Source organism: Sorex araneus, chromosome 10, assembly GCF_027595985.1.
Source record: "Sorex araneus isolate mSorAra2 chromosome 10, mSorAra2.pri, whole genome shotgun sequence".
Lineage (NCBI taxonomy): Eukaryota > Metazoa > Chordata > Mammalia > Eulipotyphla > Soricidae > Sorex > Sorex araneus.
The window spans coordinates 55946193-55958777 of record NC_073311.1 but is presented as its reverse complement, the minus strand read 5'-3'; the positions used below and the strand labels follow the sequence as shown (position 1 = coordinate 55958777).

Here is a 12585-nt window from a genome sequence, read left to right as displayed (position 1 = left end):
CCGGCGATGCATAGGGATTACTCCTGGCTCTGCACTCAGGAATTACCTCTGGCGGTGCTCAGGGCACCATATAGGATTCTGGGAATTGAACCCAGGTCGGCCGTGTGCAAGGCAAACGCCCTACCTGCTGTGCTATGGCTCCAGCCCCAAGACTTTTCTAAAGATATCTCACTACCGATAATATTGCCCATGGGATTTAAGCTGCTAATTAGATACCCTAAATTACTCTTTACTTTTTTCTTTTTTTGCTTTTTGGGGTCACACCCAGCAATGCTCAGGGGTTACTCCTGTCTCTGCACTCAGGAATTATTCCTCACAGTGCTTGGGGACCATATGGGATGCTGGGAATTGAACCCACATCGGCCACGTGCAAGGCAAATGCCCTTCCCACCGTACTATCACTTCAGTCCCACTCTTTATTTACAGCTTATGACCAACTATAACAATAGATGATTTGACACGTGAACATGTGAAAAAGTGATGGCAAGAAATTAAAAAATTAAATCAAGTGTCAAAGTACTTTTTTTTCTATTAAAATTTCAAAACATAAAACCAAGGAGCTCTTGACTGTGAAAATTGCATGTAGAAATGCACTGGGGCTTGTCCCTCTGACCCTGAGTTCTACCACACGTTTTTTTTTTTTTTTTTTTTTTGCCAGCCATCTTCTTTCGCCTCCTGTCAGTGACAGACTGTATCTAAGAAACAGAAGCCAAATACACCTCAAGGCTAGACTGTGGAATGTAGGAGAAGCATTTTCCTGACACATAATGTTGACTCCCACTTCATAACTACTTCGATGCAAGTTCTAGTTCAACACAAGATTATCTTTCTTTCCTCATTTTCTCTCCTCCACAGTTGATTATTTTTCTTGGCATGTTATCTCAGCTTTAATTGAATTTACATAACTTTTTCTCCCATTCTATGCACATATGTCTAGTTTCCTATCCCACAACCTACCTTTGGAGTCCTTCAGACAGATAGTAGGTCATTAGGTATTATTGAGAGTTTGCTAATTTATTTACACATGCTTTAGTTCCTTTTTTTAATTATAATTTTTTTGAGTCACTATGAGATACAGAGCTACAAAGCTGACCACGGTCGGGTTTCAGACAGAAACTGTTCCAACACCCATCCCTCCGCATGTGTACATTTCCCACCACCAATACCCCCAGTTTCCCTCCTGCCACCTTCCCCCCCCCCGGCCTGTCTATCTGGCAGGCACTTTCCTTCTTTCTGTCTCTGTCTCTGTCTGTCTGTCTCTCTCTGCTTTTGTTTCTTGTGGAAAGAGCTGATTCGTTTCTTCCTTGTAAACCCAAACTTACTCATTTTGTTTATGTGTAGGAACTGGGCAATTTGGTCTAACATTAGAATGACTCTATCTGGACATATACATAGGGTCCATATTATTTCATCAAAAGTTCATTTTCTCATCAAAATCCTAATTATACTTGAATTAGAATATCACATTAATTAAAAACAAATATGTGGGTTATTTTTATCTATTTCAATTAAAAATGTTAAAGAAAATATTACATAAATTTACCTGGGATGGGAATGATGTCTGAGAATATGGCACTAGGTAACCTCTTAGGCTCTTTTATCTCTGAAGTCCTGAGACCCCTTGGTTCCTCTAACCTCCCCAAGATCGATGAACCCTCCTCTGCCTTCAAAGCAAACAGCCCAGGAACAAATATGGAGTCAAAGCTGTCCTTTTGCAGTACAAATGTGTATGTTGCATTTACATAGAGTATTTTTCTTATTTTTTTCATATAAATGAAAAGTTGTAAATCAAGAGATGCAAACATTCTCTGACCCAACAAGGTGACCTTCCCCTGTGTGCACACCCTCTTACCTAGTTTGACCAGGCGGAGCTGGGATGTGTTACTGCCTCTTTCTGTGCAAGCAGTTACTGAGAGGTTGTAGATATCTCCTGGTGGCAGGCTGAGAATCGAAGTCATGACATTGCGAGTCACCTGCACAGCAGAGAAGAGAGCAGAGAAGGGTATGAACTGCTACTAACCCAAACTAGAACCCCACGCAAGTGATTCTCGAGATCCTCCCTGTTCTGCTCTACAGTCCACAGGAGATTACAACTATACATGTTATTTGATACGAAATGTTTCAAATTCTTCAGCTGAGTCAAAAGCAAGGTAGCCTATTGTCTGCATAAAACGTTTTAAAATGTAATTGTTGGGGCTGGAGCGATAGCACAGAGGATAGTGCGTTTGCCTTAGACGCGGCCGACCCGGGTTCGAATCCCAGCATCCCATATGGTCCCCTGAGCACAGCCAGGGGTGATTCCTGAGTGCAGAGCCAGGAGTAATCCCTGTGCATCGCCAGGTGTGACCCAAAAAGCAAAAAAAAAAAAAAAAATGTAATTGTTTAAGAGTTCCTTATTTGACCAGTTAGGACATGTATTTCCTCATTCACAATGCATTTTAGAAAAGACAACTTCTGGCTTGCTTGTGGCAGGTTTATTGCTTAGCTCTCGTGGAGAAGCTCAGAAGCAGTGAGCTGTCCTAGACCTCTGGCTTTGGGGTCAAGGGCGTACATCTGGCAGTGCTCAGGGGCCAAACCGGGCTGGGTGCAGGTGACCAAAGGCGGTGTCAGGATTTGAACTAATCTTGCTGGATGCAAGCCAACTACCTTAATGTCTGTCCTATTACTCTGCACCTGCACGTGGCACTTTAACTAAGGAACCTTATTTCTCAGCCTCTGCTACGGCCAGTGTGGATCATGTGACCTGGTTCTGACCAATAGATGCTAAGTGGAAGTTGCCCAGGCCAGTTCTTCAGTTCATAGCCTATCCATGCTGGGTCTCTACGTCCTCTCGGTCACTTTCTGGAGTATGCACGGGACAATGATGAAGGTTCAGCTATGCAGAAGGGGATGGAGCAGAGCAGCAGATTAAGCAGTTTGGAAGAAGCTGGGTCCCTGGATGATGCCTGAGAACAGATGTGCCTATGAGTCCCTGACTCACATGGGAAAAACACACACTTCATTTTCTTCAAGTCACTACCTTTTCTAGTTCTTAAAAACCCATGCTAGCAGTTTCGCGTGTGCCCAATAACACAATGTCAGAAAGCATAATAAACCAGGAGAAAAATGTTGAGCAAGGTGGGAGCAGATAGAGTACAGGTTAGGCTCTTGCCTTGCATATGGCCGCAATGGCTACCCGCCTGGATAGGATCCTTGGCACAATGTACGGTCCCCTGGGCACTGGTCAGGGTCATTCCTGAGTGCAGATCAGGAATAGCCCTTGAGCATCACAGGCTCTGGCCCCCAAAGAATATCAACAAAAAAACTCACTGTGTCCAGTGTAATCAATTATTTAGTTTTTAGAGGCCTATGGAGAAATATTTAAATATAGCTGCTCTGGTTTTCTTGAAATGCTTGCCATCCCGAAGAGAATGCTCAAACCATGACTCTAAAATAAATGTCAATAATCAATAGTATAGTTACAACTCCTATAACTCACAATCAAAGATTAAAAGGTAAGCTCTGTGAAAGGAGGATTTTGATGTTTGTTCATTGTTCTATTTGTAGAGTTGAGAACAGCTCTGAGAGACATATGCAGACATTTATTTAATATCTCGATAAATATTTGCTTAATGATTTGCAAGAGCTGTCTGGTTGGATGCCCTGCTCTGAAATTTAAGGAAACATACACTCTTTTTAATTTTTTTCTTTCCTTCGGCAACGACCATCCAGTGCAACATCCTAGAATGGGAGAGATCAGTTGTGTCATCCCCATATGTCCAGCTAATATATAGCAGGCTGTTGAAATATTCCACAGAAGTGATTTCTGGAGCAACAGGAGCTGTGAAAGAGGGAAAAATGCACATCAGCATATCAGGAAAAGTTCTTAAAGTCCTTCTCAGTAAAGCATGCCATCCCATAGAGTGACTTTTTAAAAAATGGTTAATGGCTTTATTTATTTATTTACTTGCTTTTTGGGTCACACTCGGCTGGTTCTGCACTCAGAAATTACTCCTGGCGGTACTCAGGGGACCATATGGGATGCTGGGAATCGAACCCGGGTCGGCCGCCTGCAAGGCAAATGCCCTACCTGCTGTGCTAGATACAGTCCTAGTGTATCTAGCAAGTCATACAAAATGGATCTAGCAAGTCATACAAATCCACATCATTTTTTCAGAGTATTCTGATAGAACAATAAGCTTGACTTCTTTAGTAACTTCTTATCATGTTTCTGTGTAGTTCAGTATATAAAGTTTCCCAGACATATATTTCTTCAAAGACTATTTTTTTATGATTAAATAAAATCTTATTGAAGCATTGTGATTTACAAAGTTATTCACAGTTGAGTTTTAGATGTACAATGTTGTAGCACTGATCCCACCGCCCGTGTCAAATTCCTCCACCAATGTTCCCGGGGTCCCTCCAGGGTCTCCCCCTGCTCTTCTTCCCCTGCCAGCCTGCCCTTTTGACTGGCTATTCTCTGTGTTTGGTTGTGAAACTTGGGGTCTCTTGATTTCTGTGTTGACTCTATCGTTCCTTAACAACACCTTTGTACCATGATACCATGACCTTGTCCCAGTTACTTCTCATCTGTCAAAGACTGTCTTTGTATGTTCTGATTCTTATGAGGACAAGAAACATTTAAAATTGCAAAGAGGAGAAAAATGTCTTAAAATTTTTATATTGTGTTGCTTTAAAACCCTGCAGATTGTCCAAGGACCACGAGGGGGCACTGTTTCTTCATTAAACGGTATTTGCTACAGGAGCACCTTAATTGTGACTTTCCTTGCAGATACGAAAGCAAGCACCCTAAACAATGAAAACAGAATTGAGATTTTAACAAGCCCCACCTTATTCAAACATTTTACTCTTATTTCTTTGTATACTATACACTTCGGTAATTTCAATTACCATAGTAATTGAAAAAATGGGAAAGTAAAATATAAGATCCTTACTTGCTTGGCGTGTAAAATGCTACAGGGTTTAAGGTGTCCTTTTGCATTGCATGTGACAGACCCCAATTTGATCCCTAGCACTAGGGCATAGGTTCCCCTGAGCACAGAGCCAAAAAAAAAATTGAAATGCAACTGTTAGAAGAAAGACAGGCCTCCTGTGCTAAAATTTCAACTAGTTCAGAAAGTATAAAAATAACTCAGATATCAGTATGATTTATGTTATCTAATTTAATTCTCAGAGCACTGCTGTAGCCACTGTTTAGAACTGAAAATTGAGACTGAGTCAGTAGACTCAGATAAGATCACAGAGCACCAACATCATAAATAATAAAACAAAATTAATTAATTTGTTTGTTTTTTGGGGGAACATCTGGTGATCCTCAGTTACTCCTGGTGAAATTTGGGACCATATGGGATGCTGGGGATCAAATCTGGGTCAGCTGTGTGCAAATTAAGCACACTAACAACTATACTATAGCTCTGGCCCCAAATTTTATTTATTTACTTAGTGGTTTTTAGGCCACATCCAGTGGTGTTCAGGGCTTAACCCCTGGCTCTGCACTCAGGAATCACTCCTACTGGGTGCCAGGGTTTGAACGCAGGATAGCCATATGCAAAGTAAGTGACCTACTACATATCCTCCAGTCCCTTTTTACTTATTTTATTTATTTTGGGGGGGGGGGTGGCAGGACACACCTGGCTGTGCTCAGGACTCACTGCTAGCTCTGCGCTCAGATGTCACTCCTAACTAACAAGGATGATTGCGGAACCCTGTGAGTGCCGGGGACTGAATCTGGGACGGTTGCATGCAAGGCAAGCACCCCATCTGCTGTATTATCTCTCTGGCCTCACACCAGCTTGATTTAGTGTATCCCAGAAAAGGGGGAAAAAAAATTCTCAAGGACCAAATCTTAGTCGGCTCACCTCAGCAAGTAGCTTATTACCTCACTTGTTAGCCACTTTCCATACCCACACTTGCTGTGTCTGCCTGCATAATCCGAGCCTAGTTCCTGCCCGTTCCAGCATAACTGAAACTACTTGAGGCCAGAACTTCAAGTCCTCTGACCAAGTCACAGTCTTCTGAGACCCTACACACACTGACGAAGCAGAAGTGAGTCCTGATTCTTTAGGATTCATTAGCCAGTGCTTAGGCAATCCTGAGGCAGTCTAGGAAAGAGAACACAGAAGCTTGGGGTCCTGGAGATCATTCGCCTCAAGTTCCTTAACAAGAAATGATCAGAACCAAGGCGGGTGGCAGGGGGCAGGGGGGAGGGGGCAGGGGGGGAGGGACTTCAAAGTGTTAGATTGGAGGTGTGAGAAACCAGATTGCTGCTCTGAGAAGCAAAGCATTCTTGGTATAATATTTTTATACCAAGGCAGCAAGATTTAATTAAAATGAAATATGCAACTGATATAGTCAGAAGTTTCATGCAGGATTTGTCAAATGGCATTTCTTCATTTTTTGGAGTCCCTTGACTTTTCTATTCTCTCAGTATTACAAAGGGAAGCTGACAGCACCGGCTACAGAAAAGAACAGTGTAAGGTGACTGGGGAAAATTCACGTCACATCAGTGTATTTCTATTTCTACGTCTTCTTTTTAATCTTTTGGTTTTGGAGCCACACTTAGTTGTGCTCTAGGTTACTCTGGCCCAGAGATCATTCTCTGAGATTCTCAAGGGTTCAAATGGGGGTGGCCCCAGCCCTTTGATGAAAACTCCTTCGTTTCTTCTTTCCTCCTCCCTCCCTCCCTCCCTTCCTCCCTCCTCCCTCCCTTCCTCCCTTCCTTCCTTCCTTCCTTCCTTCCTTCCTTCCTTCCTTCCTTCCTTCCTTCCTTCCTTCCTTCCTTCCTTCCTTCCTTCCTCCCTTCCTCCCTTCCTCCCTCCCTCCCTCCCTTCCTCCCTTCCTTCCTTCCTTCCTTCCTTCCTTCCTTCCTTCCTTCCTTCCTTCCTTCCTTCCTTCCTTCCTTCCTTCCTTCCTTCCTTCCTTCCTTCCTTCCTTCCATTTTCTCTGTGTGGAACTTCAGGGGCTTCTCCCAATTCTGTGTTTGGTGGTTCCTCCCTCCAGTGCTCAGGGGACCATGTGGTTCCCTGGTGTACACATGCAAGGCAACTACCTTAACCTCTGTACTATCTCTCCAGCTACTCTCCATTTCATTTTAACTCAAAAATGTGAATGGAGCAGAGCTAGATCAGAGAGAAAATATTTTGTTAAAGTTATTATTCTTTTTAAGAATATTTTTCTCTTTTATCTCCTCAGTAAATTTTTTTAAAAAATTAAATTTTTTTTTTTAAATTTTAAGAATATTTTTCTCTTTTATCTTACAACTCTACTTAGAACCTCATGGTTTAACCTGCAAAGTCTTAGTTCAAGCACCCAGGGTTTGGCTCTTTTGCTGAACTTCCCCATTTCCTTTGCGACCTTGGTCACTTCTATGCTCTCAGCTATATAATGATGTACCACAAATTTATAACATTGAACATCTAATGCTAACAGCCTCTTTGTTTTCCATTTTTACAAAAGCGCTCTGAACCCATTTTTATTACTTATATTAGATCTCATTACATTGTTAACTTTAATTTTTTTAATTTACCTCAAGGAGAGCCTATAAAGCAGCTGAGAGGCATTTTCAGGAAGGTGCACAAACTCAGGAAACTATTCATTCTCCTATTTGGATTAAAATTGACAAAGAGTGGGTAGCAGGGAAACTCCTCATTCAAGGAAAAGGCTTTTGTTTCAACAGATGATAACCCCACCGGGAAACTTTGGGTCCTGTTGTATCTTGTCAGGAGTCGAATTCACCCACTTTGGCTCTCAGACAGCTGGAGACTCACCACCCTTCAAATTCCAGCCCCAAGCCATCATCAAATTGATTTCTGCTGAAAGTCACAAGGAAAGAAGAAGAGCCAGCTTCAGAGGACCTGCAGCAAAGGCCTCTTGCTCCTTTAACTTATCATGAGGTCACATTGTGGATTGGGCAATGTCAGGAACCTGTGTTTTGGATTAAGAATTTCCTCCAGAGTGATAGTACAGCGGGTAGGGCATTTGCTTTGCACACGGCCGACCCAGGGTTCGATTCCTCCGCCCCTCTCAGAGAGCCCAGCAAGCTACTGAGAGTATCCCGCCTGCACGGTAGAGCCTGGCAATGTCCAGGTGGCATATTTGATATGCCAAAAACAGTAACAAGTCTCACAATGGAGATGTTACTGGTGCCCGCTCGAGCAAATTGATGAACAACAGACAACAGTGACAGTGACAGTCACAGGTGCCTCAGTTCCCGAAGGAGGAAGGAATGAACATCTTTTCATTTCTCTCTAGAATATCCATTTGTATGGGAGCTTCCCTCTCTCTCTTTCTCTACCCCCAGGCATGGGGACCAAACCCCAATGGTCAAAGCCTCTGATAACTTTTAAAAAGTGGTTTTTGGGCTGGAGCAATAGCACAGCGGGTGGGGCGTTTGCCTTGCACACGGCCGACCCGGGTTCGATTCCCAGCATCCCATGTGGTCCCCTGAGCACCGCCAGGAGTAATTCCTGAGTGCAGAGCCAGGAGTAACCCTTGTGCATCGCTGGGTGTGACCCAAAAAAGCAAAAAAAGCAAAAAAAGTGTTTTTTTTTTCTTCCTCAAACATAAGCTAGGTTGCACATCCATGACTGCCAGTGAACCTGATCAGAAAATGGCTGCATTCCCCTGCTGAAGAACTCCTGACAGAAGTTATGATGCTCCTGCTCCAGTGCTCCCAGCCTGATCCAGTGATCTGAAGTTAATCGGACTCTTAATAGTTGCTCCCCTGGGAGTCATTGCTGTAACCACTACTGCTGCTGTTGCAGGAACAACTCTTCACATTTTGATCCGGACACTTCATTTCTTCAAAACATGACTAAATGACTCTAATCACCCCTGGACAGTGCAGGACAACTGGACACTTTTACAAGCACTGCTCTGGGTTCAGGGGTAGGTTGAAGTTTTAGAACAACAAATGAGACTGTTTTGTGATTGGAATTGTTCCTCTTTCTATATCAAATGTGTTTTTGTAAAACGAAAAGGGGGCGATGTAGGATAACATTGGTTTGTCCTTTCTGCCTTGCCACTGGGAGCTAAAGTTTATTGGGTTACTCTCACCACAGTGCTCCCATTCCTCTGTGTTTATTTGTAACCTCTTTCTTTGTGCTCTGCTTCCCCAACCTTCAGTCAATCACCTTTATCTCCTAATCAGACTATTAACTTGTAAATATTGCTTTTCTCTTCTCTTTAAGTACTTTGCATAATTAATTCAGAGCAATGTCCTTTTTGTGTGGATATAAGAAGACAGTTAGGGGCTGGAGAGATAGCACAGCGGGTAGGACGTTTGCCTTGCACCCGGCCGACCCAGGTTCAAATCCCAGCATCCCATATGGTCCCCTGAGCATGGCCAGGGGTAATTCCTGAGTGCAGAGCCAGGAGTAACCCCTGTGCACCGCCAGGTGTGACCCAAAAAGCAAAAAAAAAAAAAAAAAAAGAAGACAGTTAATGCTATGCTTTTGTAACTTGGGAGTTAATTGACTCCAAATGCTATTTACTCCTGGGCATCTGTTCTCTCAACTTAAGCCTCAGTTGCCCTTACTTCCTAGCACCCCAAAAGCAGGGTCCGGATGAGGGTGCACAAGCTCAGGAAACTATTAACCCATGCCCCAGATGGACCCAGGGCAAGCTGTGAGCTACCCTGGCATTGAAATGGGCCAGGCCAAAGTGCCAAAATACTTAACTATAAGTTAAGAGCATGGTCATGAACAAATGCTGTCATGATCCAAAAAGTAACAGCTGGATTAGAACCCTGCTAGGATTAGGAAAGATTAATCTGGCCTGAGCACTGTAGTCTGAGATCCATAATAATAATATGGAGATGTCCCCAGGAGAGCCACCCTGCAAGCTTGATGCACCTCTTACTGTATCCATACAAAATAACTAATATTAAGAAGTAGAATTAAGATGTTAATTAAGTTGTTGGACTAAGGGGAGAAGAAACACCCCTAAGTGGTATTTTGCCCTTGAGCGGATGAAGGGCTTTCATATGTTGATTTTGCTGCCCCCTATGCAGGGAGTTGGAGAGAGACCAGAGAGAGACCCAGGCAGTGAGTCAGAGCCGGAAGAGATGAGCAGGAGAGACAGGAGGAGACAGGAATGGGGGGCAGTGTGAGACTAGAATGGGGGGCTTAGTGAGATCGGAACAGGTGCGTGGGGAGAATGGAATATACAGCAACTGGTCACCAACCAGCCTGACCCTCGGTTCCTCCTTCGTCTGCCCATGGCCTGGGCCATCCCAGGTGGGGAAGTGGCTGATGTAGGCAGGTAGATAGGGAAAGGCCCTTGGCAATGAAACTTAGATTAACAAAATCTCTAGGAAGGAGAATGCTGAGACTGACCCACCCTGTGGATACAGAAAAAGGACCTGATAAGACCTTCAGCAGACCCTGAGGAGGTTGGACCCCTCCCCATGAAGTTCCTCGAATTCCGTCAACCTCTCCCTTAATCTGATTAAAATGTGATCCAGCCTAACGAAGACCATCACCACTCCCAACCTCCCTGGTAACCTCCTTAGCAACGGGCTTTTACCTGGGAAGAAACCCCACGTGGGGCAGGTTGAAGAAACCCTAAAAAAGACACCTTGACCGAAGGAAGCGTGCGCATATGCTGCCTGAGCCCATGAGCTGCTTGCGCCCGCGTGGCCGAGCACATGTGTCGCCTGAGCACATGTGTCGCCCTCATCTCCCCTCTTGAGACGTGTACTTTCATGCTTTCATACTTTTGTGTCTAAAGCTCGGTTATGTGTAGGGGCTTCCTCCACCCTTGGAGAAGCCTGCGTTCTCTCTTGAGTGCGTTACTCTTACTATTCTCTCTCCCACTTATCCCTTCCTCCTTCCCTCAGAAACCTCTGAATAAAATCTATTTACTTTACTGCTTGTCTACTCCTGAAATTCTTTTCCGCGAGCGAGACAAGAACCCAGTAACTCTGGGTCCTGGGTGGTAGAGGCGGGTGGTAGAGGCGGTTGGGGAGAAAGTGAGCGTCTTTCTCCTCCCCGCTTCACGTAAGTCACCCGGGGGGCCCACCGACATCAAAACCACCAAAAGCAGGTGGCGAGAGAGAGTTGTGGGGCTCCCTAGCTGCGTCCTGGTGATTGCACGTGGTGGGAGTGGGTTGGGGGGGTTGTCTTTTTTTTTTTTTTTTTCAGGGAGAGAGGCATAACCTGTGGTTCCCAGAAAGTACTCCTGGTCAAGTTATTACTACTACCTCAGGGTCATCCCCGGTGGGATTCCAGGAAGCCATGTGGTGCTGGGGATTGAATCCAGGCCTCCTGAATTATGTAAAACATGCTCAGTCTGTTGAGTAGTCTCTCCAGCCCGCTGATATTTTTTTTTATTAAAATAGCTATGATTTGTGCCACATCGCTTACTGAGTAGTTTAGTAAATTGGGAAGTGATTATGAATAATAATTTTAAATCCTCATCATCGCTATTTTGCAGATGACAAATATGGACGATTTGCAAAATTTCCTTGTCAAGCTTACAAGTGATATAGTTTGAATTTCAGATTCAAACTCAGGTCCTCCTGTTTCCAAAGCTGTCAGCTTTAGAAAATTGTGTCATTAATAAGGAAATGGAGACACTCTGGCGATGATAATTATTCAATGGGTCAAATCAATTGAGTGCCAAGAGTGCGGCTGAAAGATTTACCTGCTGCATTTGAATTCTAATCAATTCCAAGCAGGACCCTAGAAATCAAGGGCAATGACTCAGAATAAAAACTCGGGGAAGTGGCTCACTTCAAAAAGACATTTTAAATTGGAAAAGATTATCTCTTAAATAATAAATTTTCATAAGCAAGCAGTTTACCTCCATGAAACTGACACTCAATCAGTGAGCCAGTCAATGGAGCAAAAGGGCTCTTTTTGGAGATGTGTTTCTCGAAATCTCTGCAGAAGAGGGTTCACGACCATGGAAGTGCTTCCCATCCGCACCCACCTGTTATATAGCTGATGGTAGAGCTGTCACAGCAGCTCAATTCTGGGTCTCCCCACGTCACCATGGTAACTCGGAAGTTGTAGTACCATGCTGGCAACAGATTTGCGATTCTCTGTAAAAAAGGAAAGGGATGAAAAGCTAAGAAGTGGGGATGGGGCATCATGCTTTTGAAATATATTTATTTCTTATGGGGTCATGAAGGAAATTAGCAATTTTTATATTCCTTCCTATGTCCTTTAGTATTTCCCATAGCTTCCATTAAAATCCTTCCTGGAAGGCAGTGTGATGTCAACCCAATGATTATGAAAATATAATTTTCTACAGGGATTCAGTGATATAGAATCAAATAATGTTAATCTGGATTTCACTCCCCAATTTTCTACTCATTTACACAGTGACATCCGACTTCTCTGTAGGGGACTGTGCAGCTGCACATACCCATTTCTGAGGATGCCTCATCACTCTGCCCTCTCCTAACTTGGTCCCCAAGCCTGTGTTTTTGTTGGTCAACAACAATGAGAGTTGTCATATGATCAGAGGGCCACTGTCACTCAGACGAGAGTGGTAGGTAACCAGCATTGAAAAAACTATCCTGATCTTAGAAAGAGCACTTTACCTGGGGGCCAGAGCGATAGCACAGCGGGTAGGGCGTTT

The 12585-nt window shown here is 43.8% G+C and overlaps 1 protein-coding gene across 2 annotated transcripts in view; it reads right to left on the bottom strand.

Annotated features, from left to right (window-relative positions):
• The window catches only part of PTPRO (protein tyrosine phosphatase receptor type O), a 237310-nt gene that overhangs the window by 62357 nt on the left and 162368 nt on the right, over positions 1-12585 (bottom strand). For both annotated transcript variants that reach the window (XM_055118637.1, XM_055118636.1), the window contains exons 10-12: positions 11932-12043; positions 3669-3820; positions 1853-1973 (exon numbers count right to left, since the gene is read on the bottom strand). In XM_055118637.1, the coding sequence (XP_054974612.1) occupies positions 1853-1973; positions 3669-3820; positions 11932-12043 (385 nt within the window). The remainder of the gene's footprint in view (positions 1-1852; positions 1974-3668; positions 3821-11931; positions 12044-12585) is intronic.